The 25,860-nt window shown below is 42.2% G+C and overlaps 4 protein-coding genes across 5 annotated transcripts in view; 1 reads left to right on the top strand and 3 right to left on the bottom strand.

The window, feature by feature from the left end:
• Nucleotides 1-2,954, bottom strand: part of fancg (FA complementation group G) — a 13,401-nt gene extending 10,447 nt beyond the window's left edge. The window contains exons 1-5 of one of the 2 annotated variants that reach the window (XM_031755273.2): nucleotides 2,769-2,954; nucleotides 2,134-2,233; nucleotides 1,066-1,191; nucleotides 767-939; nucleotides 177-330 (exon numbers count right to left, since the gene is read on the bottom strand). In XM_031755273.2, coding sequence (XP_031611133.2) covers nucleotides 177-330; nucleotides 767-939; nucleotides 1,066-1,191; nucleotides 2,134-2,233; nucleotides 2,769-2,837 — 622 coding nt within the window. In that variant the 5' untranslated portion in view covers nucleotides 2,838-2,954. The remainder of the gene's footprint in view (nucleotides 1-176; nucleotides 331-766; nucleotides 940-1,065; nucleotides 1,192-2,133; nucleotides 2,234-2,768) is intronic. The other variant, XM_031755274.2, reaches the window with a different exon arrangement.
• A 2,325-nt stretch (nucleotides 2,955-5,279) lies between these two features.
• LOC116332416 (neurofilament heavy polypeptide) lies at nucleotides 5,280-9,966 on the top strand. Its single transcript, XM_031755374.2, has 4 exons — nucleotides 5,280-6,247; nucleotides 7,460-7,659; nucleotides 7,777-7,901; nucleotides 7,997-9,966. The coding sequence occupies exons 1-4, from the start codon at nucleotides 5,497-5,499 to the stop codon at nucleotides 9,318-9,320; spliced, it is 2,400 nt and encodes a 799-aa protein (XP_031611234.2). The 5' UTR covers nucleotides 5,280-5,496; the 3' UTR covers nucleotides 9,321-9,966.
• A 1,847-nt stretch (nucleotides 9,967-11,813) lies between these two features.
• thoc5 (THO complex 5) lies at nucleotides 11,814-19,368 on the bottom strand. Its single transcript, XM_031755471.2, has 20 exons — nucleotides 19,247-19,368; nucleotides 18,933-19,037; nucleotides 16,922-17,065; nucleotides 16,630-16,743; nucleotides 16,198-16,295; nucleotides 15,868-16,014; nucleotides 15,600-15,714; nucleotides 15,324-15,456; nucleotides 15,152-15,229; nucleotides 15,012-15,055; nucleotides 14,454-14,553; nucleotides 13,554-13,662; nucleotides 13,364-13,465; nucleotides 13,189-13,285; nucleotides 12,990-13,101; nucleotides 12,805-12,908; nucleotides 12,620-12,707; nucleotides 12,402-12,517; nucleotides 12,133-12,323; nucleotides 11,814-12,045 (listed from the first exon to the last, which is right to left on the bottom strand). The coding sequence occupies exons 2-20, from the start codon at nucleotides 19,029-19,031 to the stop codon at nucleotides 11,982-11,984; spliced, it is 2,055 nt and encodes a 684-aa protein (XP_031611331.1). The 5' UTR covers nucleotides 19,032-19,037; nucleotides 19,247-19,368; the 3' UTR covers nucleotides 11,814-11,981.
• Nucleotides 19,369-20,020: 652 nt separating this feature from the next.
• On the bottom strand, nucleotides 20,021-25,449 carry tfip11 (tuftelin interacting protein 11). Its single transcript, XM_031755461.2, has 15 exons — nucleotides 25,305-25,449; nucleotides 24,175-24,382; nucleotides 23,920-24,082; nucleotides 23,666-23,822; nucleotides 23,438-23,565; nucleotides 23,160-23,321; nucleotides 22,741-22,932; nucleotides 22,406-22,585; nucleotides 22,036-22,170; nucleotides 21,845-21,948; nucleotides 21,535-21,703; nucleotides 21,133-21,376; nucleotides 20,876-21,018; nucleotides 20,597-20,762; nucleotides 20,021-20,506 (listed from the first exon to the last, which is right to left on the bottom strand). The coding sequence occupies exons 2-15, from the start codon at nucleotides 24,378-24,380 to the stop codon at nucleotides 20,160-20,162; spliced, it is 2,496 nt and encodes an 831-aa protein (XP_031611321.1). The 5' UTR covers nucleotides 24,381-24,382; nucleotides 25,305-25,449; the 3' UTR covers nucleotides 20,021-20,159.
• Nucleotides 25,450-25,860: the final 411 nt, after the last annotated feature.

Below are 25,860 nucleotides of genomic sequence, written 5' to 3'. Positions count from 1 at the left end.
GAAGCATGTAATAATAGTTTGCTGACAAGGGATCACCAAGGTGAAATGTTAATTTGCAAAGCAGAGAGCAGAAATCTACACTATGACTTATGCCTTATTAAATATTATAGCACGAGCAGAAACAACTATAACTGAGCCTCAAAAATACATTGCTAGAAAGCATGAATGTAGCCAACCTTGAGCAATGGAAGTGCAGATCTGTAATAATTCGGTAAGCCTTTTCGGGTCCATTACCAACAGAGGACTCTTTGCCAACCTTCTTTTTGCCTCGCTTGGACTGCCATCCCCAACTCCATCACATACTGTCTCACAAAGAGAAGTCATCTCCTCCTGCATGACATGAAAAAGATACAATAAATGAATCATTTTAAACAAGAACAAAAACAAATCCAAGATCAAACTTCCATCTCCACTCGACAGATGGGAACTGCACACAGGTCTTTAAATGCTTATTCACTGTGCAGTATCATCAATGTAGTTTGTATTACATGCAGTGACAGAAGACACTGGGATAGCTTGAATCCAACAAATAACTGTGGGAAAATAGTTTGTAACAACTCTGTGTGAGGTGATTTAATTTCTAGAAGGTAACAAAGAACAGCCATGAAATGTCACTCAAAATCAGCACGGTGATTTTTCCCGTATAAAGCGGTTAAACAGGCATCTCACCGGGCTAAAGGAATGGTTTTCAATGCACAGATCTACAGTTTGTTGAAAACTAAAAAGAAAGTAGAAAGGTGTGGACATAACCTAAAAATAATCTTACCTGTAATTCCCCTATATTTTCTAGCTGGCATTTGGCCAGCCATAGTGCCCACTGCAGACAGAGAAGGTACAAAACATGAGGATGCAAAGCTGTGTTTCCCGCTGATTTAAGCACTGCTCTCCACAACACAAGTGGATCAGACGTATCAGCGTTATTTCCTGTCATCTGTAACACTGTGAAGAACAATGGCAGGCTGTAAAATTCACACTTGAGAATATCTGAACTTACAAAAATTTGGATTTGTGGCATTAGTTCCTGAATCATATCACATATGGCCATTATTTTACATAGGGGCCTACCTCGCTCTGTGGCTTCTTTGAGGAGCAGCTCAGCTTCTGAAAATTGAGACTGAGCAGTAAAGCATACACACGTATTGCACACCACTGCCAACTCCAGCTGTGTGTGATCTACATGAGGAGGGATACCTGCAGAGGAGAGATGTGGAGAAAGAAGCTGCATTAAAAATTATACGGTGTCGTGAAAAAGTATTTGCCCCCTTCCTGATTTCCCTTTTTAAATATATATTTTTAAACATATATATTTAAATACACTTACATGTTTCAGATCATAAAACTAATTTCAATATTAGACAAAAATAAACTGAGTAAATCTGAATTTTTTATTTTTTTTTATTAAACCTTCCAAAAAGTTCAACCTTTCATTTCATCAGCCTACAGAATATTCTCCTCTCTTGGGGATCGACGAGTCTTTCTGTTTGAGCAGTGGTTTTCTCCTTGAACTCTCCTATGGATGCCATTGTTGCCCAGTCTCTTTCCAAGTATTGAATCATGAACTCTGACCTTAACTGAGATATATGAAGCCTGCAGTTCTTTAATGTTGTTCTGGGGTCTTTTGTGACCTCCTGGATGAGACGTCGCTGCACTCTTGGAGTAATTTTGGCCTCCCGTTCACTCCTGGGAAGTTTCACCACTGTTCCAAGTTTTTTCTCCATTTGTGTATGATCGCTCACTGTGGTTCACTGGAATCCCAAAGCCTTAGGAAATTGCTTTGTAACCCTTTCCAGATTGATGGATGTCAGTGAATTTGTTTCTCAGGTGGTTCTTTGGGTCGTGGCATGATGCGTTGCTTTTTGAGATCTTTTCACTTTGTCAGACCGTTTTTATTTAAGAGATTTCTTGACTCAGCCGGTCTGGCAGTAATCAGACCTGGGTGTGGCTAGTGAAACTGACCTCAGCTTTCCGAGGTGGGTAGGTTTGGATAGTTTTTTTAAATGGATAGCTCTTAATAAATGAACTAATCATTTAATTTTAAAAAATGCTTTTTGTATTTACTCAGATTATCTGCGTCTAATATTAATATTTGTGACGGTTTAAAACATAAAATGTGACAAATACATCACATAGTACCTTGGATTTTCCTCAAAAGTTTGTGAAATTCAGAGGAACACCACCTCAGGCTGGACTGGCTGTGGTCTCGGCTCACGACACCTCCACCTGCCTCCTGCTGCTGAAACAATCAAGTGAAAGCAAAATGACACCATGATCAGGATGTACCACAGTGTTGGATAAATTTATGTCAGATACCTTCATGAGAGTATTTTTGAACATACTTCACATTACAAACTATCATCATGAGGGATACCCCTTACTCCTTTCTTATGTTTGGTATAAGTGGCTTTGTGTAGCTTAAAGTTGTAATAATAATCCAAAACAATATCATAAAGAAGGCTTTATGACTTTTTCTCCGGGTAGAGTATTTTACATAATTGTATAACACCTTAATACATACGCAAACCTCTTCTATTTCTGGTAACGTTACGGTAGGGAGGCTAATATACAATCATTAAATAACAGATAACACGGAATGACTTCAGTCTGTCAGGAGAAAGAAATGGCTCTGTTTTACATTTTAGCACCTGAATTAAACTATGAGGTTTTTAGTCATCTAATCTATTCGCTGCTACAGTTTTATTTGATGTTAGTATTGCTTATTAATCACAAAGCTGACATTAATTGTGGACCTGCTAGCCGGCCTTACCCACCTTACACTTATTTACCAACTCGTTGTTCTCCTGAATCCACTTCTCGAGTAAAGAGGGCGGCTGATACATTTTAACCACACATCACATCGGTGTTTGGTGAAAAAGCTGGAGGAGTTTCGTTTGAACTTTCCCTCGTTTGTCAAAGAGAAGCGAGCAACACAGGAAATAAAACGTTACAGGCTGAGTGGCAGCGGGGCTCTGCTGCCCCCTGTGGACAAATGTAGGGATGACAGCGGCATTCTGCTGACTGGCCAGCAGGTGGTGCTGTGACGGAGTCAAGTTTAGATGCTTTTCTAGAAAGTTCAATCTCTGGCTCTGGCAGAGCCATGATCAAGCTGTGAGCTGCTTCTCTATGGTCAGTAAATTTCCACAGTTGCAAAGCTTTTTTATTATCTGCATGACTGCTGTGCAGTTCTGAAAAAAAAAGCATCAGCCACAGTGGCATGCTGTCTCAGTTACATGTATAAACATGCATACACACATACTCAAACATACAGAAGTCTAATCTAAGGAAACACTATCTAAAACCTTAATTGCATTACAGCTGAATCATCCTTCAGACTTCCAGGACAACCATTTTTCTAGATGTCATTCCCAAGGTGACTCCCTGTTTTGTCCCCCAGTTCCAGTCACACCCTGTCATCCCTCCTTCAGTGCATCCACTTGTTCCCTGATGACTGTGTTCTTTGTTGTCTGCCTTGCAACATAGCCTCGCAGCCCTCCTTTTCTCTGATAGTCTCAAATCACTGAAATGTCTAAATATACCCCTCTGAAACAAGGGAAACTCCACAGCCTAAACTCAGTGCACCTGCAGATGCAAGATATCATTCCTCTGGGACAGGTTTCACTTTTTTCTGACATTTTCCTCTGCATCGATCCTGCTATTTTCCATCTCTACATCTGTCTCACTCTGCTGCTGTCTGCCCATCCATCGCTTCAAGGACAAGGCCGCTACATGGCAACATCCTTTGTGCTCTTCTATCAAAAGCCTTTGCAGTTGCAGTCATCAAGCTTTCAGCTTTATTAAAAAAATGTGACTGTGATTAATTCACCTATGACAGCACCGGAGAGAGGATTATGTTAATTCTGAGAAGCAAAAGCAGCAGACAGACTGCAGGTGACCTGTTATTTGGAGGTCATATTCCAAGCAGTATATCTTAGTTTGGCTGTTAGGAGATTTTTGGTTTCAGGTAACAGATACTCGTGCTTTCAGGCCAGACTGTTTTGAGTTACTGCAATAACTGCTGATAAACCTCAGATGTGGCCTGCTGCTTATATTTCATGTGCACTTACATTTTGACATGTGCTACAGAAAGTGCCTTTCACAGCAGAATCCTGTCATCTCTGTTGCATTATCCTCATCTATAAAACATGCAGCCAGTGGATGGAGGGGCTGTGACGCATGTAATTCCTATGCTGCAGAACACCCACCACCCCACCCCGAACGTGTGAGACGTGATGCAAAGCACACAGAGACTTTGCGTGTTTCATTACAAATGTAACACATCTGCTATAGAGGACTTAAGTGTCACACATCCATGGGTGTCACTGAGCTGATGACATTAATGTTACAATAACAAAGAATGGCTGAAAATTAGAAATCACTGCTGTCTGCTAAATGGTGAATTCTTCCAAATATTTGTTCATATTAAAGGTGAGGCCTACAGTTCCCCTTTAAGGTATGCAGAGTAAACTCACTCACCCTGAGTGATCAATAGGTGCTGTATGTGCTCTTCAGAGCTGCTCCTCTTCTTAGAGCAGACATCTCTTTAGATCAGCAGAGACAGCTGTTTGGTGTTTCTGTGAATGCTGTATCAGTGTAACTCATGCTGCTGTTTTTGGTTTCTGTGTCATTTGTGTGCATCACATGATCAACCTGCAATCAGATTCTGCACATCTTAAAAATAAAAAATTACTCTCTCAAAAAGAAGCAAAAACTAAGTGACAGGAAGCTGCTTTCTGAAAAGGGGAAAGAAGGAAATACTCTTTGTGTGTGTGACTGTACTAAAAGAAGGAGTCTGTCAATGGCCCAGCAGCTGAGCTGAGTCCCAGGGGGGTATGGCTGTGGATCTGCAAACTCACACTGCAGCAGTGAAGCTACCGAGAGCATCAGCAGAACACAGTGGACACCCACACAATCAGATGGAAATGAGCAAATTTACTAAAATAATTTACAGTTTGTTACATTTTAAACTGGCATTTATTATGAAGTTCCGTTGTCCCTATTAAAGAAACAAATTAGAAAGAAAGTCTACCAGGACTTTAGCCACATGTATGCTCACAGTATTCCCATTTTTAAATATATATTTTTAAAAACTGTGTAAAAAAACAAACAAAAAACCCCAGAAGCAGGCATTTGTGAATAGGGCTAAAATTATTTATATTACAATCTTGTTTTGAAAGATCGCCCAGATATTTCCAGGTGCAGTTTTGGATGCTTGAAAAACATATCGCATGCTATAGTCCCAATATTTAGGATTGTTCTGTCAGTAAAGTATCCCCTCATGAACACCTCGAATGCCTTCAAAATACAACTTAACATCAGGATCCTTCACTGACGGGAGCGAGTATCGTCTTGCCATTCCTGCGCAGGCAGTAGTTTTCTGAGGAAAAGGTATCTCTTTAAAAACGAGCGTGTCTTGGTGCTGACTACTGTCTTTTCCCTCCCTCCTATAAAAGCTGAGCGCTCTCCCTCCTACTGCAGTCAGTTCTCACCGGCCCAGCCAACATGAGTTTCACGGTAGAGCATCACTTCATGGGCCCGAGCTCGTACCGCAAGGCTCGGCCCGCCTCCGTGTCCTCCAGCGGCTTTCACTCCCAGCGCCGCCGTCTCACCTACAGCCAGCCATCCTCAGTCGACAGCTTGGAGACCTTCAACGGCGACATGACTCGGAAGAGCGAGAAAGAGATCCTGCAAGCTCTGAACGACCGGTTCGCCGGCTACATCGACAAGGTGCGCAACCTGGAGATGCACAACCGCAACCTGGAGGCAGAAGCGGCGGCGCTGCGGCAGAGCCAAGCCGGGCGCGCCTCGGTCGGGGAGCACTACGAGCGGGAACTGGGTGACCTCAGGGGTCTCCTGCAGCAGCTGACCGGGGAGAAGGCCCGCGCGGCTGTGGAGCACGAGCACTTGGAAGAAGACATCCAGCACCTGCGGGTCAGGCTGGAGGATGAAGCGCGGAACCGGGAAGAGTTGGAGGCTGCCGCTCGCGCTATGAAAAAGTACGTCGAGGAGTGCCGGCTGGTACGCCTGGAGCTAGACAAGAAGCTCCGTGCGCTGGAAGAGGAGGCCGCTTTTCTTAAGAAAAACCACGAGGAAGAAGTGGCGGAGCTCTTGGCGCAGATTCAGAGCGCGCAGGTGAGCTTCGACTTGCGGGACACCCTGAAGGCGGACGTCACCACCGCACTGCGAGAGATCCGCTCGCAGCTGGACAGTCACGCATCCAAGAGCTCGGTGCACGCCGAGGAGTGGTTCAAAGGTGAGTCCGATCAAAAAGGAGGAGGAAAGTTTATTGAAACGCTCAAAAGTCTCAGTGCGTAAAGTCATGTCCTCTATCCGTGGTGCTGAAGTGTGCCACATGGATCCACGTCGGGGTTTATTTGAGGCGTCTCCAACTGTTATGTTGGAATGTTGGTTGATAACATTTATTAATCTATTAGATCGAAAACTTTAGAGGTTAAATTACAGGTGACGAATTACGCGAAAAAAGGACGATAACCAGTTTGTAAATGCGCAAAAAAATAAATAAAAAATCATCATCATCTAAATAATATCAATAATTTGCTCTTTATCTTAGTTGGTGCCCTTTTCTATGACTGCGCAGTTGCGGCATAGTGACCTTTTTTAATTAATTTTTTTTTTTTTATTATTATTAAAGGCTAGCCCTGCAGAGGTGAGGTGGCACACAGAGAAGAGACTACGATTAATTTGCACTCTTGCTGGCTAACAGTGGGTGTGCACTGCGTGTTTCTCTTTTTGCTGTGCTGATGGATCTGACCCTGGACTTCCACGAGTAGAAAAGTACCTTTCAAGGTCGTGGCGGGCTGATAATGTTTCACCAGTTGGTCGTGCTTTTTACAGCCAGCTTCTCCTGGCTGATGTGATTAATAAAAGCACCTGGACATAGATCTGATGCATAGAATTACTGAAGCAAAGCAATAAGTGAGACATGATCTTACAGCCACTGTGAGCAGCACTTAGACACCGCGCTGCTGACTTTTATGGTGCTACATAAACACAACTTTGAAGGCCCAGGAGGGTTTCCTGCGCATGGTAGTTTTGGGTATGTCAATGGACATATTGGTCTATACCCAATCCCTCTAAATAGGTGTACATGTTGACCTGGTAAAGCTAGTAAAAGGTGCAAACAGAATGACCTTCTCTGAGTCCAGCTGACTGCAGCAGTGGTTTATTCATGCTTGGATGCGGGAGGGAGCTGAGTCAGACTACTGACTGGCAGCTGGACAGTGTCAAGGTTACAGAGGCTCTTTGTAGTGACTCTCTCTTCTCTAAAGCAGGACTGGTTAAATATTTACAGTTAAAAAAAAGGTCTACATCGTTAGACTCAAAAGGTTCAATGTTCCCCTTTCTTTTAAAAGTATGCATATGTGTCATGTTTCAGGCAAAGTATCTTTATTAAAATTAATTTCTAAATATTTTATGTACTTTTTAAAATCTTTGTTTTCCACAGTGCGCATGGAGCGTCTGTCTGAGGCTGCTCGGTCTAACCAGGATGCAATCCGTGGAAGCCAGGAAGAGATCGTCGAATACCGTCGCCAGCTCCAGAGCCGCACCATTGAGCTGGAGACTCTTCGAGGAACCAAGGAGTCACTGGAGAGGCAGCGTATAGAGAGTGAAGACAGACACCAAGATGACCTCAACTCACTACAGGCAAGATATCAGCACAGACATGCAGAAAAAGCAGAAATGCACCATTACTGCAAATCTCTTTTCAGACACTTGATGAATGATATGTGACCAGAGAGGATGTGTGCGTTTGTTTTGCAGGAAACCATCAATCAGCTCGACAACGAGTTAAAAACTACGAAATGGGAGATGGCTAGCCAGCTAAAAGATTACCAGGAGCTTCTGAATGTGAAGATGGCTCTGGATATCGAAATTGCTGCTTACAGGTTAGTTGGGATCTAAAAAATGTAACTTTAAAATGGTTTCTTTATGCCAAAAGTGATTAACATTTTCATTCTCTATGTTTTTGTCTTCCAAACAGGAAGCTACTGGAGGGAGAGGAGAATCGCTTTGTGTCCGGTGGAGGCCCATACTCCTACCTGGAAAGCAGAATCTCTGCCCACTTGAAAGTAAAAGGAGAAGAGATCTCTGATACAGTCATTGTAGAGGAACAGACAGATGAAACACAGGTGACAGAGGTGACAGAGGAAGCAGATGAAGATGAGGAGGAAAAGAAAGAAGAAGAAGAAGCAGAGGAAGGAGAGGGAGAAGAAACCAAAGAAGAAGAGGGAGAAGGTGAGGAAGAAGGAGATGAGAAGCAGGAAGGAGAGGGAGAGGAAGAAAAAGAGGAGGAAAAGGAAGAAGAGGGAAAGGAAGAGGAGAAAGGAGAGGAAGAAGAGGCAGGTGAAGAAGAAGAGAAGTCCAAATCTCCAGAAAAAGCTGCTTCCCCTCCGTCAAAATCTCCTCAACCTAAATCTCCTACTGTCAAATCACCAGAATCTAAATCACCACAAAAATCACCAGAAGCCAAATCACCAGCAGCCAAATCACCAATGCCCAAATCACCTGCCAAGTCCCCTGCAGCCAAGTCTCCTGCAGGAGATGAGTCAAAGTCACCCGTGTCAAAATCCCCACCCAGCAAGTCTCCGGAGTCCAAATCTCCTCCTCCCAAGAGCCCTGAACCAAAGTCTCCAGAGAAGGAGAAGACCAAGCCAGTTTCTGCCAAAGACACCCCTAAAGAGGAGGAAAAAGAGGAGAAAAAAGAGGAGAAGCCTCAGCCTGTCAAAGAGGAAAAGAAGGAGAAAGAGCAGCCTGTGAAGGAGGAGAAGAAGCAGGAGCCCAAAGAGAAAGAGCCAGAAAAGGTGGACAAACCTGAAACAAAGAAAGAAAGCAAAGAAGAGGAAACACCAAAAAAGGAAGAGGCTTCAAAACCTGTAACTCCCAGCAAGCCTGCTGAGGACAAGCCAGCCCCCAAGTCTGAGGCTAAAGAGAGTACTCCCCCTGCCAAGGAGGAGGAGAAGCCCTCTGCTCCTAAATCAGAGAAGGCCGAGCCTGAGGCAAAGCCAGCTGCTAAAGCAGAGCCTGAGAAAACAGAGAGCAAGAAGGAGGAGAAGAAACCAGAGAAACCAGAGGAGAAAAAAACAGAGGAGAAGAAGCTGGACGAGAAGAAGCCAGAGGAGAAGCCTGCACCTAAAGCAGAGCCTGAGAAAACAGATAGCAAGAAAGAGGAGAAGAAGCCAGAGGCGAAAAAGGAGGCTAGTAAAGAAGAGAGTAAAGAGGTGAAGGAAGGAGCAAAGACGGAGAAGGCTGAGAAATCTTCTGGCACTGAGTCAAAGGAAAGCAAGGAGGAGAAACCCAAGAAGTAAGACAAAAATGCTGCATTTCAGGGCTAGAGGAGGAGATGCTAAAGATCTGTGAGGAAGGGAGGTGAGGAAAGGGCAAAAAGTGACTGAAGAGAAAGAGAAGCTGGATGTACCCAGCAGTTCAGATGGGCAATAAAATGCCCAAAGCCAAGCAGGTAACAGTATGTAAGCAATAGTGATTTCTGTAGCAAATACCCCCCCTGCTCCCTACGTATGGCCATTACATGCCCCTGATGCTTCTGATGTATGACTGTAGTGAATGCAGAATGCTCTTAAACTCTTTATCTGAATGTGACGACTGCCCTTAATCAATATCAAGTGCATTTAAACAGAATTCCCGCTGATGGGGGCAGCAGGACCCTGCTGCACCTATGCGAGCCTTCAAGGGTAGAGATGTCAAACCAATGTCTAGCTAAAGATTGTCACAGATATTGAATATGAAAACGTATATTTAGGGAAACACAAATGTTATATTTACAAATGAATCAATAAGAAAGACTTGAATTTTGCTTGTTGTGCACCTTAATGCAGCTTCTCCTTACAGGTGAACCGGAGTGTCTCACTCTTCTAGTCTGCAGTGTTAGGACAATGATGACTGTGCTCTGTATAAACTGCTGAGAATATGCAATATGAAACACAAAAATAAAGAATGAAAAATGAAGCACACAAGGCTTGGCGGGCTTTTCTTCATGTATGCAGAAATCTGCAGCTCATTAAAGTGAAGATTAATAAAGTGTCAAGAAAAATCCTACGAGGTGCCAAAAGGTAAACGCTGCGAGTTATTGCACTGCATTGCGGCTGTGGAGAGGGGGAGCTGTACCCACTCTCCACAGCCGCCGCACCCTTCCTCACGTCCCACAGACCGCGTTCATGTATAAATCAAGAGCAGTGTCGCCGGCTCGCACAGAGCAGACTCTCTCTCATTTCCCAGGCCTGTCTCATTACAAACAAGAGCAGAGGACCCACATTTATCGTAAGATTATTAATTAAAAATCACCAGAATTATTAAGTTGTCTAACAGGTGCAGGCTTAACATTAAACAGAGCAGGCTTCTGCTTTGAAACTTATAAATTGATAAGAAATGCAAATCCTCCTCTGTCACTTGTGGGTTGGTAATATTTTGAAATATTCAGAGATTTCTTTTGTTTCACAGAAAAAATGTGTGGTTACTTTTAACAGGATTTCCTAATGAGTGCTGGTGAAAAAGACATTCATTAGGCGCCTACCGAAAAGCAGGTAACTGTTAAATTCGTGCCATCACCGAAAGCTTCTCTTTCTTGGTGAAACACTGACATTGGACACACTTTGGCTGACATTGTGAGGCCCTCTCTCCTGGCACGACTGCACCCCCCTGTAATCCAATTTCACTGCATCTAATAGATGGCTGTGTATTAATGAGATCAGCGACCGTGTCATTAAAAAAACAGAGTCGGAAGACAGAGATTACTTTGACTGCTGCCACTTTGCTGTGTGCACCATCTGTTGTTAAACAGATATTGACGGTTTTATTGATGATTGTGTACTCTGTAAAGTTGTTTTTTTTCTCCAAAATATTTACACATCAGTGCTAAATGTGGCTGCTCTCGGTGCAAACTGAACAAATATACGGTCCATCCATTTTAACTGCTCGTCCTCTTTGGGGTCGCAGAGCCTATCCCAGCTGTCACAGGGCGAGAGAAGTACATCCTGGATAGATTGCCAGTCTCTCACAGGGTGAACACCTACGGCCCATTTAGAAGCACCAGTTAACTTTGGCCTGTGGGATGAAGCTGGAGTATGGGGGGGAACATGCACACTCCACAGCGGCTGGGTGGTGTGTTCAAACCCAGTGAGGTGACATGTCTTTGCACAGCCAACAGACACTCATCTGTTGGGCTTCATGTTTGTGCCACTGATAAGCTTTACAGTATTCTCAATCTATTGAATCATTTTGTACCATTTACCATCTCATCTCAACCTTTAGCATTTACTGCCCATTTTCCAATAAGTACTGCTTCCTTCCATAATTACAGGCATCTATTTCCATGCATCTGTGCAGCATTGAATTCCTAGATTCGATTACCAGCTACTGGATCTTTGCTGCAACACACGAGAGCAAAGGAGAGGGATTCTTCTATAAAGCTAAAGCTAGCTAATCATTAAATGACTGTTTTCCTTGATTTTAGTATCAAGTCAGAAATTGAGGATCAGTATCCTACATGAAAACCTGTTGCTCTTTAATGAAACTATGATGATAAATGAGAAGTCAAAGGCTAACAGCAGACAATAGACCAAATATTGTATTCAATGCCAGAGATCTTCTGTGGAAATGACTCAGCTATATCCAGCACTGAACCACAATGGCATAATAATCAGCAGGCTCAGACGACACCTATAAATAGAGCAGCACTGAGAGAGGTGAGGGTGGAGAGGAAGGTAAAGGGATAAAACAGAAACATTTTGTGTGCACGACAAAGCCTGAATGCACCGAAGGAAGACAAAAAAAAGACAACCTCATTCCAGAAAATAGGATGTTCTTTTATTTTCAAACTGGTATGAAGTGTTTAAAAAGGATACTTTGTGTGTCAAAGAGTCACAAAGGTAATCTTGAGGGACTTAAGAGTGATAAACTACAGAAGGAGAATTATATACATACGCACACACACAATTATGTGCACACAAGTTTTAGCGATGACTGAAGAAACCCTGAGGATGGTTATACTTGAACGGCTTCAGACGATTTGGACCCCTGAATTGAAAGAGACAAAACGGTGGTCAGAGATAAATCTTCCACCAAATCTATCTAAAAGTTTCCATCTTCTTTCTCTAACTGTACCTGACAGTGCGCAGGCACATCTTCTCACGGGGGAACTCTCGCGGTCCTTCCACGCTGTCGTCTTGTCCTTCTGTCTCCAAATAAACATCCAGGCAGACGCACAGCCGTGCAAACTGATTGGTCAGGAGCTGGTGTCCAGGACGTGGTCCTTGTAGTTCACTTTTGAACACGTTAACTTCGCTCTCCATGGCCTTAAAAGTGAAAAAGGGGAGTTAAAAAGTGAGAAATGACTTGTATTTATAAACAGAGAGGTTTGGAAATGTTCATACTCGAAGGTTGTCGTCGGTGCGTCCGCTGCGCTCTCCCTTCCAACTCAGAGAGAGGGAGAAAAGAGGAGATATCTCTGGGTATCTGGGACTCAGCACCACTGCAGCATTAAGACGAGCTGTAAGGGACACAGGCGAGTTTGCGTATAAAATCACATTCAAAGCAAAAAAAAAAACCCCCATCAGTAATATTCAGTTATGCTATCAGCAACAGGATTTACCTGTGCCTCTTTCAACCACTCCCATAAAGTACAGATCAGTCTCCTTTGCCAGCCCAGCTTCAGTCACATGACGTGTATATGGAAGTTCCTGCAAAAAAAAAAGAAAATATCAAAATCAGTCACACTTCTAACTAATGCTTTCTTTACATTTCAGTACAATCATTTGACAATTTGTTTTCTCTTACCAAGTACTCCTGGTAAGTGATTGTGGTCCAACGTGCCAAACGGGAAATGATCTTGGCAGGAAAAAGGTGCTGACACTCGCTGGAGATGGGGATGATGCTGTGCTCTGATGACGGGAGCACAAACAAACTTAACAATCTCTTCATTGGGATGATTCAGTGTGCAAGGTTGCAAACAAATAACATACCTAAAGAGGCAAACTGTCTGTGCAAAGCCAAGCGGGACTGGACTCGTCCCCTCAGCAGCTTCATGGTGTTCTCCATGTGGCTCGCACTCAGTGAACTACCCACACGCACACCCTAGAAGAAAATTAGCAAAAGTTAACATTATACAGTTGTAACACATGATGTATACTTGGATGATACTTGAGGTTAGCACACACGCACCTCTGAAGCGTCACTAGGAAAATGAAGTCCTCCGAGATTCTGAACCCACATGTAGGGATGGCCCAGCTCCTCCACATAATCGCCAAAGGAAATGATCCTAAAAATAACTTATAGGTTAATTCAGCCAGCTGTGATCCAGTACACACCACATCAACCATGAACATTACTTCCTTACCCGACTTTATCAAACTGGTAGCGATTAGCTGGATTGGGCGTTTCTCGTCCCTGGTCGCTGGTGTAGAGACAGCTGAGGAGAGTCTCTGACTTCAGGAGCTCCCTGGAGAAAAAAAAAAAGTCATTGTTAGGCTTTTTATAAGGCTGTCATGGTCAGAGAGAGAGCCAAATCCTTATGTTTACACACATACCCTGCGCTGATGGCCGTGCTGAGATCGGTGGAGGTGGACACTTTGGTCTTGACAGTCATAATGTTCAGATTCATCAGGTAGTAGAAGTAAAGATGGAGTACACTGCCATCTGTAGACACAAGGAAGACAACACATGGTGTTACACTAATGCACTGCTATCTTAATCTTATATTCTCTCTACTCAATCTTTTCATTAATCCTGCCACTGATAGCCCCTCTGGGTTTATATTACACTGCAGCGCATTACAGAGCAATAACAGGCCTTGGTCATGGCAGCAGCTAATGGCACCTATGGGATACCCACTACACCGATGGTCATCATTCTCACTCCACTCTCTGCAGTCACGGTGAACTCAGTGACACACTGTCACTCACTCACACCTACACCGCTCACTTTTTGCTTTTGCTGCACTAAACCGAATGCTGCAGCTGGCAGCAGTGAGGATAACTGAGGAAAGGAGGGGCTCCAGAAATAAAAGCAGAAGTCAGACAAAGAGCGGTGATGAGAAAAACTGCTTACAAGATGTTGTAGGTGCTGCAGAACTACGAGGCTGCAAGCATCTTTCTCACCTCCATCCCTCCACCTCCCCCTCACTTCCTCCCTCTGCCCCCCCTTAGGTAGAGTTACGCCTGCAATGCAGATCTCCCTATAATCGGTCACTGTATTCCATATATCGCCAGCAGAGGGAACACAAGGGTCAAGTGGTGTCATGTCACAGCCACAGTTGCTTTGTTTCACATGCCATCTGATAGGTGTACAGTTGCACAGCACCACATATATATGGTCACTTTACAAGGGTTGGAACACAAAGGGGTTGCAAATATTTGGGTTGAAGGATGCTGTGTGAATACAGACAATGCTTTTGCCAACAAGGACATGAAGCACACAGAAAGAGTTACCTTTACACTTCAAGTCTATGCCCAGAGACAGAGGGTGCCTCTTCAGCATCTCTCGCCTTTTATCATCCAGCTGGCCACCTGCAGTTGGCCTTCTTCTCTTCTGTCAAATGCACAATAAAAAGCAATTGAATGAAAAGACAAAAAAAAAGGGAAAATAAATAAATAAAAGAAGTAATTTCAGTGACACAGCATCTCTAAAATGTTAGCCCCCTGCAAGTAGATTTAAAAAGAATACCGAATGGAAGCCTGAAAAGTAAACAGTGCTCTAGATGAGCTTAAATATGGAGATGAAACAAAAGAAATAGACACTGTATTTGCAATCAAATACAAACCTAAGATCAGGTTACAGTCACCGAGCCATTCTCGGTAAATATTTCCCAGAACACCCCCACTGCCACTCCGATTGCAGGAATCGATCAATAGCTGCCACTCAATGCGTGACAGCTATGGCTTCAGAGACAGTTCATGTGTCCAGAGCAGTGATTGGTATACTAACTAACAAGTGTCCTGAGTGTGTGTGTGTGTTCGCTCATGAGTAAAGCAGTGCCTGATATTCACCGTTTTCTCTTGCTCCTCCTCTGCATCAGAATCACTCTCATCATCTGAATAAAACCAGAATACACAGTTTTAGGTTTGTTGATGAATCCCAAAATGAGTCGTCTGTGTGTTAAACATAGATTAAATGTGTGCCTTTGTACCCTGGGAATCTTCTGGAGGTTTGGACAGAGCTTTGGCCTCATCTACATCACCACTAATTGAGACAATCAGGTTCTTGTCTGCAATAAAATCAGAGCGATCCAAACTTTAATCCTTTAAAGAAAAACTAATATTTTGTCTTGGAAAACATCATTGCCTCTCATCCTTACTCACCACACGCCTGGCCATAAGCATTTGCTTGAACAAACAGGACATAGAGAGGTGGAGGCAAATGGCGGGCAATCTCCGTCTGCTTCTGAGTCTGTTCAAAAGGCATAGACAGGTACTCCTGGACTGGGAGGGAGGCCTGTGAAAGAAGAAAGAGCATACATAGGAGGCATACGTGGTGTAAACTGTTGGCACGGCAGTTAAAAATTCACCTCAACAAGTACAAAGCATCACCGAGCTTTTCTTTAGACTACAAACTATAAATGAACACAGCAATGATACCTGCATGATGGCATTAAGACCTGGCTGCAAGCTTCTCAGATGCTCCTTCTTCACCTCAATGCTCTTCTGAATAGTCTCCTTTGAGGCTAGTGATTCCTTGTATTTCTCTGCCAACCTGCATCCAACAATAGACTGTTAACAAGTGTTCAGTGTCCCTATTATCTATTAGCAAATTAGTTTATAAACACAGCATGCTGCAAACGCTTTGTGCAGGCACAAATCCTTCACTCTGCCGTGTGTTTTTGGGGTTTTTTTGGTTTTAAAATACCTCTTCCGTTGTTCAAGCTCCCAGTCCAGTCGTGCCAGTGTGAGTTGGTGGGGGTCATTTTTTGTGAGTTGAGGCCTGGAAATTTCCGGCGGTGCCTCCTGGTAAAACTCTTCTTCACTCACTAAGTCAATTTCTTCATGCTTAGACCTGGAACGGGGAAACGAGTACTCATTACCACTGTGAGACATTTATATACATTTCTGAAAATGTAAGTATAAACTAAAAACAAGGGAACTACTAAGCAACAAACGCTATTCTAATTATTCTCTGTAAGTTCAAGTTAGGAAAACCAATGAGCAATTTTAAATGAAATCTTTTTTCTTTACTAACTTAAACTCCAGACACTTGCTGATCTCCTTCTGAAGATGCATGACTTCATACAGCAGATTTTGCAGCTGAAGGTGCAGCACATCGACTTTCTGTTTTGCCTGAGGAGAGACAGAGAGATTGTTAAATTTGACTTGCAAACTCTAAATAAATATTTTTAGATGCATAATACAATACTGAAGTTTAACTGAAAATGTCTTAAGACTAACAAACTAAATCCAAAAGCATAAAACCCCTGATTGCTGACAGAGGCGGCTGCTACAGTTAGGTGCTAAAAGGAAACCAAAGTGCTCAGTGGTCAACTTTGGTTTCAAGGTCAGCACAAAGGAGATTTGAGGCAGCACTTTTTTTAGTAAGCGAATGAAAGAGAGTGATCGTAACCTAAGCTGTTACTTGGTTTTACTTGAGAGTGCTTGAGACTTGCGTGGGAGTTACCTCGTGTGTTTGGTCTCTGCCTTTCTTTAGACGCATATGAGCAAGTCGATTGAGCTTTTTCAGATTCATAAAGTGGATGCAGCTCTGCATACGTTTCTTCTCAACCTCTGCACACTGAGGAGACATACAACCAGTTACCCTTCATTATTATTGAGAAAAGGCACAATAAATGTTATGGTGCTTTAGATATACTTATACTACAAACTCTATGTGTAAGGTTTCTGCTGTACATGAATCGTTTGCCATTAAATCGGGATATAATGACACATTGTGTGGATGTACACATTCTTACCCCGTCCTTAGCTCCGTTGGCCTTAAGCTCTTGGATTTCACTCATGAGATTAGCCAGACTCTCACATGTTTCTTTGTATTGTAGGAAGTCCTGCTGAGGGTCCCTGCCATCAAGCTCCACCTCCTCATGATACACACGCACATCCTGGCCAAAAAAGTATATAAATTAGTAAGTAAATATATTACATAAGTGTATATTAAGTACAAGGTTCATGCTGGGGGGTGGGGGCTGATAACACTAATCAGAAGAGGATGGATGGATAGGTACAAGATATTAGTCATGGTTAAACTTGATATAATTTATTTAACTGCTCTGAGAGGTCTAAGTGTGACTAAGTTAAATATGACTTAAAGGTGATATATTTTGCATTTAATCCTTTGGTCTATAATATGTTGTGAGATGAGATAAGTTGCTGCATAAAGGATGGATATAAAACACCTTTTTAAAACTGTTAATCATGCAAAGGTATTTCAGTATAGATCCAGAACAAAGACAGCATTGTAAATTGCAGAAAGCTGCTGAGTGAACTCTAAATTTCTAAGGATAAAATTTATGATCCACATTATAAAACACACAGGCAGAATATACCCCTTCAGCTGGAACTGACCTTCTGGATCATTTTAACTGCAGTTTAAAAACTCTGGGGACTGCGTTCCCTAGCATGAACAACAAGGAGGCAAGCCCAGACAGTGAGAGCAGTGTTAGCCTTCAACAAGCTCCTACAAAGAACAACGCTTTGCAAAATATCTGTTTCCATTTGGTTGAGACAAAAACACATCATGGAGCACAACCAGTCTATGAAGACATGTGAGGAGGAGATGCTAGCAGCTGGTGAGGTGCGGCCCAAAGATAAACGAGTGACTCAAACAAACACTGCTACCTGCACTAGTTAGTTGTGCTCTGCTGTGGAAGTGGAAGAAAATTACTAATTCGGGTACATGCTGGTAAATGGAGCTTTTAGCAAGTGATTAAAAAGTTTTAACACCCCATGTAGAAAATATTTTTCAATTTCACTTTTATTATGCAACAACACTGTGCAGCTCCTGAAGGGTTATGAGATTAAGATACTTTTTTTTACTGTTAGATTAAAGTGTGAAGCAGGTATGTTATACTTTGATTTAAAATTTCTAGGGAAAACACAGGGGTGTCAAACTCATTTTACATGGTGGGCCACATGCAGCCCACTTTGATCTTATGTGGGCCGAATCAGTGAAACTCCCCATTCTGTCAGTGTAAAGAAGTTACACATTTAACTGTTTGTCTACATGATAAAGAAAAAGCTGCTGTGAAAAGGGAAGAAATCTGTCAGCACAACACTTTGGACTTGTAAGAATGTAAGAAATACATGTGTAAGATTACAGAAAAAGTTCTAGTAGCTCTTTGCTCTGATTGTCCAGTTTTGTGTTGTTAACAAGTTAAGAATTATAAATGGCTTCAAGTGTACAATCAGACCTGTGAGACTCATTTAGACACTCAGACATATCATTGATACGTCAGCCAGATGCTGCTCATTTTATGTTTTCGCTCGTTTCTTCACATTTTCCCAATATGCTTCCATGTAAATCCAGCTTCCCTGTCTCTCTGTTGGCCTGTACCACTACACTAAATAGTGTAAACACTTCAAAAATATATGAGCTTTTCTTCCTTCTGTACTGAAAGAGTATCAAATCAGGATTTTGCGACAAAAGTGGAAACAACCTCATTAAAGTTAGAAGTTAGAAAACTTGGGTTTGGGGGAAAATGACCCAGGTTTATTTTAAACAAGAGTCTCGCTGTTTGTTTCACTAGTCTCTATACCTTCCACTTGAAAATCTAATTCAGATAGAAGATGTATTTGTGTAAAAGGACCACTTTAACTGTGTCAACTTTAAAGGGCAGACAATGCTTAGTACATTAGGGTCTAAATACTTTAATTTTAAAATGTATACTAACGTCTGTGCATTACTGCCCAAAGCCACTTTGATAATGACACAGGTGATCGAGGAGTCGTGTATTTTCTCCTCAACTTTACCTGTTGGTCCCCATCTGCTCGACCCCGCTTCATCTCCGGGGTTCCTCCTTCATTGCGGAGAACCTTGGACTTTCGTTTTTTCAGGGCGTCCGACGACATGAGTAGCTGGATAAAAATGGAAAATATGACCTTAAAAGCCGTGAATACCTTTCTGTTAGCAAGCTGGCTAATGTTAGCACTGTGCTACGGTAGTTCATTGGATAGCAATCGTTAGTTTTGCGGCTTATTAAACATGTTAGATGTTAAATAAACGACAGGCTATGTTCGACTTTATATATATACATATATATATATATATAAAAATATTCACATACCTTCTTGGTGCAAAACCGTTAATCACGAACAAATGAACCAACTCGCAGCTCGCCCAGCAAAGCTCCCACTTCCAACGGAAGCCCTGACGTACCAAAACACCTCAAAGAAGAGGAAGCAGCGCCAACTGCAGTGCCACCTTCCTGTTATCGTTTGTATTGCATTGTTTACGCACACAAATAGGGTTTCAATCTGTTGAATAATGCTTAAAGCTACTCTAAGAACTTAACCTTAAAACTGCAAGTTAAAGGTTTGCCAACAATCATATCATGGACGAATATGCTGCAAGTTTATTTGTTCTTATTCACATAAATGAAAGCTAAAACATTTTTTTTTTTGCAAGTCTTGTTATTCTTATTATTCTTTTAAAACTATGATCAGCTCAGCTGCTTTTCAGTCTGTTAACGTTCAGCAGGGATTTCTTTTGGGAGACACTTTTCTTGTGAGACTTGTAGTTCTTTAGCCTCTTGTAAAGCCAATTAAACTGTGGGTATATAGGGTCACCTCCACACAGACCAATATGCTGTCACAGACAAAAAGAAAAATTAACAACACCGAAAATGTACTCCCAATTACTTAACTGTTGATGTTACAATAGAAACATTGAAGGTAAACACTGTTTTTGTATGTGTATCAAGAGGACATGATAATGACCGTGGCCCTTAAGCAGCTTTTGTATAAAAATGTGCAATATGTGAAAACATCATATATACTTTTCACTGTACAAGTACAGCACTTATTTAAAACTCATTTTTGAGCAATAAAGAGAGTCAGCATGCATTCAAAAGTTATTTATTCACAATTCTGACCTCTTAAAACTTTAGAAAGAGACATATGATAGAGAAGTTACTTAAAAACAAAAAAATATTTCCTGTTTTCTTTACACTTGTCAGACCTAAATATGTCAGTCCATGCTCACTTTGCCATATCGATCAGACTCTGCAGAGATGTGGGCACCCAAGTCTTCTCTCCTTGCACAAACACCACCCCTCGATCTATGTAGATAACAATACGCCCAAATGTGTACAGCTGTTTTCCCTCATGTCGTTTAGCCACTAAGGGCATGAAGACGATGTTGTTCTCCTCCGCCTTGGCCTGGATGAGATCCTTAAAGTTAGTTGGCACACCAGCGCTGATCCCTCTGTGGGCCACGCTCTCGGCATCCCTGCGCTCCTGCATGGCTTCATACTGGAAGTCCTTGCGTCTCTCTGTCTGTGTGAGATAGGCAATGTTCTCCCTCGCTCCAGGTTGCATATAACCGCCTGCAAATACACGAAAAAAAAGAAAGTTATACTTTAAATAATAATCATTTTGTGTGTTTATTATACATCTTCAGACTTTGGAGTACGAACCTATGCCTGAAGAGACCGCACGGTTCATTATGTCCAAAGCCTCATTGAATTTCTCTTTAATGAGGGGCTGGGCCAACAAGACGTCACTAAACATGCTTTTCCAGCCGAGGTACCACTTCGTGATTTCCTCATAGTTGGGACTGTTGCTCAGCCATGAACACAGGACCTATAATCCACAAAAAGCAAAAAAAAAACCAAAAACCAAAAGGTATAACATCCAAAAAGCAATTATATGAAACACCAAAATGCTCAATTCTGAGTACATTTTAATTGACTGACCTGTAACCATTTTGTGAAAAAGTTTTTGTCCAGCAGTGACACGAGGCTGGAGGGGGACAGCATGCCCTCCCAGTCCATGACCCAGTGAAATGGCTCCATCTGCTGCTGGTGAGGGTTGATAACCAGCTCTTCCAGACACAAAGCTGCAGATAAAGTGATGAGCAGTCGCATGAAGTGATATCATTGGGGATATTCATCTCATCTCCTTCGATTTTCCTCCCAGCACACACATGAAGTCATCACAGATGAAGACATACCTAGTTTAGGGATGATGTTTTTCACCATGAAGGCCTCCCATGCACCTGGTGTGAATACATCTTTCCACGGCTGTAGGATAAGGCGAGCTGAGGTGTCGCTGGGATGCCAGCGCTGCAAGGCATTGGACAGTTTGCTCCTAATTGGCGGATAAAGAGGCTCTAGACGTGACTGGAGCAGAGGCAGCCAAGGGTGAATCCAGGAGTGGATAGGCACCGTGTCAGTTAAAGGGTTCCAGTTATCTACCTGTTAAACACGGAACAAAGAGAGAGGTTTACATGTGACAAAACTGCCTTTGATACTGATGGAGGCATAAAGTCAGTATAGCATAAAGTAAACAGTTTTTCACTCATAAATAATGGGAACAAATCAAAAATATTTCTCTTTATCAGCGTGTGACTTGCCTCTCGCTGTAATCTGGGTAAGATCAGCTGCTCCAACAGGTGATCCAGTATCCACAGGGGCAGAAGAGGAGCCCACACTTCTACACAGTCCACCATCGGCCCGACCATACGAGGCTGCCAGCCTGACACGCAAGTCCGCATCACTGGGATCCACACTTCCCATAAGAGTCTGAAACACAAAGGCCGCATGCATTTTACAGACACACGTAGTTAAAAAAAAAAAAAAAAAGGCTGGATCACATATAACCAACATTTATTCACATAAATACACAAAGCACAACCTAATATGTGTTTGTGTGTTCAAATTTACCTGTGATAAGGATCCATATTTGAATCTGGGCCACTGGAGTGCATATCCCGAGATTCAAGGATTGCTCTCCACTGACCAATATCTTCCAGACAGTAAGAGCTGTCCTGAAATAATAATTAAAATGTGGTAGAGAATTATTAACATGTAAAAAGGATGCAGTTATCTTAAAAGATATACTCGCAAAACCCTACCTTCAGGGGGTCCCAGAAATGAAGTTTCTCTTTAAGTAACGGATGAACAACAGCTACAGCAAGGTCTGCTAATCCCATCATCTTGTATTCTTCATAATAATCTGTTTGCAAGGTCTCAAAGATGCGAGCACACTCCTGAACAAAGACAAGAACCAAAAATTACTAAAATGAGTACATGAAAACTGAGCAAGCACTCAGTTTCCATCCTGTTCTCACTTTGTCTCCGTTTCACAATTTTTGCACGTTTTTATGTTGTTTTATTCTCCAGTTTTTAAATGATTTTCTGACAGCAGACGTCTGTGAAACTTTACACCTAATACAAAATTCTAAAAAGGTGAAGGTGGTCAGTCCATTCTCTTTTTATATATACCTGAAGAGTAGGACCCTCCCCTGGTGGCGTCTCCCCAGATGGAAAACGCTCCACTAATGCCAGCACAGCTTCCATTCTCTGGATGGCATCTTGCTCCGTATCCAGTCTGTTCTGCAAGGCTCTCGACTCGTGGCTCAGAGAAACAACAACGTCTTTTTCATGCTGCAGACGTCTGGCAGACTATACCGGGGTTATATGAAAAAAGAAAGAGATTAAAAAAATAAATAATAAAAATCTGCTAAATCATAAAGGAAGCCCCAGTTTGCTGATCTAATAAGAAGGTATCTCAGTTATAGTCAAATATATTTGGAAAAACAATTTTGGTATCCTCATACCTGTAATATGTCCTGTTCTGTAAGGTCTATCAACAGTTGAAGGTTATGTTCAAGCTCAGGGAGCGCAAAGCCTGATCCCTTCTGATCCCGAGTAGACATGCTTGGTGGACCTTCATCAGGAACGCTGTGCTTGTTGGATATCTGACTGTAACTGTAGTACACCTTCTGCTCTCTTCCAGTCATGTCTATCACCTAGGCACCGGGGGCAGGTACGGGGTAAAAAAGGTTAAAAAAACAACAAAAAAAACAAACAATAATAGCAGGGTGCACGTGCTTACATAGATACACCAAACAACTTCACCCATAGAGTCTAATACTGACTACAATTAACTTTAGCTGTTAAAGTTTGCTGTAAAAAACAACCATGCCACAGTGCCCTTATAACACACCTCCGAGAAAGGACAAAAAAGCACTAATACCTTGACCTGTGCCAGCTCCCCAGCAGATGCCGCTGTAGCCCGCCCCGCCACTTTGCCTTTAGCTCTGAGTTCATCTGCAGTTCTGTAGGAGTACTTCGGTTTCTTCTTTCCTCCCGACCCTGCAGGATCCTTACGCCACTGGCCCAGCTCCTTCTGAAACTCCTACATCAGCACAAATTTAGATTAATGTAAAAAAAAAAAAAAAAAAAAAAGACTTTACAATTCAACATCTGCTTACTTGTAGAAAAAGGAAAAGCTAAATTTTGTCCACACTTTACCTTTTCCTCCTCTTCATCAGAGTCCACCACAGGAAAATCTTGGAGAGACTGGTGAGTTCGCTCGTTTCCATAGGCTCCGACTGCCCCCTTTCCCTTACGAACCTTTGCTTCAATAGGGTTTACAATACCTGCAGCAATGAGAGCATGGAAGAACAAAGTAGATCAGCTCTAAAATACACACAATACTCTTAAATACTTCAATATTGTTGCCTCCTCAGCCATTCCTACCTTGAGCATTCTTTCCCAGGCCTTTTCCTGGTTGATAGCCCATTTTCTGCAGTAGTTTCTGCCCAATTCCCCTAGTGTGCTTCTCCCAGCTGCCAATGCCTTGTCCAGACTGTATGCCACCTGCAAACCTCTGTGACTGATTCCCACGGAAATTACCCTAGCAAAACAACTCAGAATGTAATTGTTCCTATAAACTTCTTTGAGATATTTATGTGCAATATACACACAAACAAATCACACATAACCAAATTTACCATTTGGAGTTTTTTGGGTGCACGAGAAGGTGGAGGAGCTGCAGGACCATCATCATCATCAGAGTCGTCAGAGCCTCCTTCCCCTTTCAGCTGTTTCTCCTCTGCTGCCATCTTTCGCAGACCAGCACTCACAAAGTTCACTGGGACAGTGTAGTCTTTAGATCTAGCAATAAAAACACAGACAGCAAACTCAATCTCCTACTAATGGCCGACTTTAAAGCTGTGGGCAGCAGCAAAAACAAACCCACGCCTCACCTCTTGCCACCAAAGCTGGGCCTCTCATCTTCGTCTGAATCCCTGTCAGCCCAGATGCCGTAAGTGGCCTGTTCCTTGGTCTGCCTGTGCCTGTGGCGGTCTGGGTTGAACTCATTGGCCAGGTCCCAGTCTGTCACCTCAAAGCTCTCAACCTCAACACCCTCCTCCTCCTCATCTCTCCGCCCATATAGGTGTGACATGGACATCTCTGGAGATCATAATGAACAAAATCACAATTTAAAGAAATGTAAGTAATTTCAAATCAATTTGCTCTACTCGTTTAAAGGTTAGGTAAAGACCTTTGACATGGGATCAGAATAATAAAATACATCCATCTCCATAGCAACAGATCAAACTCAATCTACTGTTGAAAGCAATGAGTTGTAGCTCAGAGCACAGGGAAAAACAAAGTCAAATACATTATAATAAAACATAATATTTTCGAGCTATAACATTTTTCTTCTTCCAACTGCTCTCTTTAGAGGTCGCAACAGCAGATCCTCTAACCCTGTCCCTAACATCCTCCTCTAGCACAGCAACACTCTGCATGTCCTCCTTCACTTCCTCTATGAACCTCCTCTGTGGTCTTCCTCTTTTCCTCCTGCCTGGCAGCTCTATATCTTGCATTCCATATCAAACCACTATCCCTCCTCGTCATTACTTTTACACCCATCTCTCTCTCATTCTCTCACATGTCCTCTGTTCTCCAGAGCATACCTCCAGCTGTCCAGGCTCTCTTTCACCTGCTCCCTACTCTAACTACAGACCACAACGTTGTCTGAGAACATCCTACCTGAACTAATCTGTCAGCCTGTCCACACCTTGAGGCTCTATTGCTGCAGATTCCAGATCAGCAACAGTGTCGCAAAAATTAGATCACTATAAATTTAAAGAAATTTTTTATTTTATAGAGACACGTCTTAAAAATACACATCACTATCTCAAATATTTGGTTCGTTAGTTGACACTAACGACACCGAACAAATTCATCTCTGTGGAGAAAACACAATGCAAGCTAACGATAACTAGCTATAGCTGAGGTTAGTTACCCTCTACAGCATAAATGTCTTGCTATACGTAATAATCTCGAGTGTTGACAAGCAGTGTAAACACCGTGTTCTCTAACGCACCTGAACAGTTATATAAAGGTCTGCGTGGAGATCAATTGGACATGCTTTCTTTCAAAAACGATGAGAAGTAATCCACACTAACGCCAATAGCCTCTTCGTTTAGTGCACGACAACACAAGTACTTCCGGTATGATGGTGTTACACCAAAATCTGTACCCCTCTAAAAAATTTCGTTGGTTCTTAGTAATGACTGTTGGCATAGATGCGTTTATCTCATTTACTTTGTGAAGTAATGTTCGTTTCAGTAGTAAATAATAATGATAATAATAATAATAATAATAATAATAATAATAATAATAATAACACTGTATATAAACTCAGTTTAGTTTTTTTCCCCAGGTTAATAGAAATTCATATTACATCATACTATTAGTTTAAGAAAGGTTCATATGTTAAATATATCAGCTACATTTCAAAATGTATTTATGTTTATTTATTTAGAAAAAATGTGCCTACCCACTTTCAGAATATTATTTCGCAGTAACTTGAGGCAATATTTGAACATGAATACCTAAAATTATTAAAGATAAAAGTCTCACTGACTTCTCTTACTATA

Source organism: Oreochromis aureus, linkage group 12 (assembly GCF_013358895.1).
Source record: "Oreochromis aureus strain Israel breed Guangdong linkage group 12, ZZ_aureus, whole genome shotgun sequence".
NCBI classification, from domain to species: Eukaryota; Metazoa; Chordata; class Actinopteri; order Cichliformes; family Cichlidae; genus Oreochromis; species Oreochromis aureus.
The sequence above is the reverse complement of the archived record's forward strand: the minus strand, read 5'-3'. Positions and strand labels throughout refer to the sequence as shown.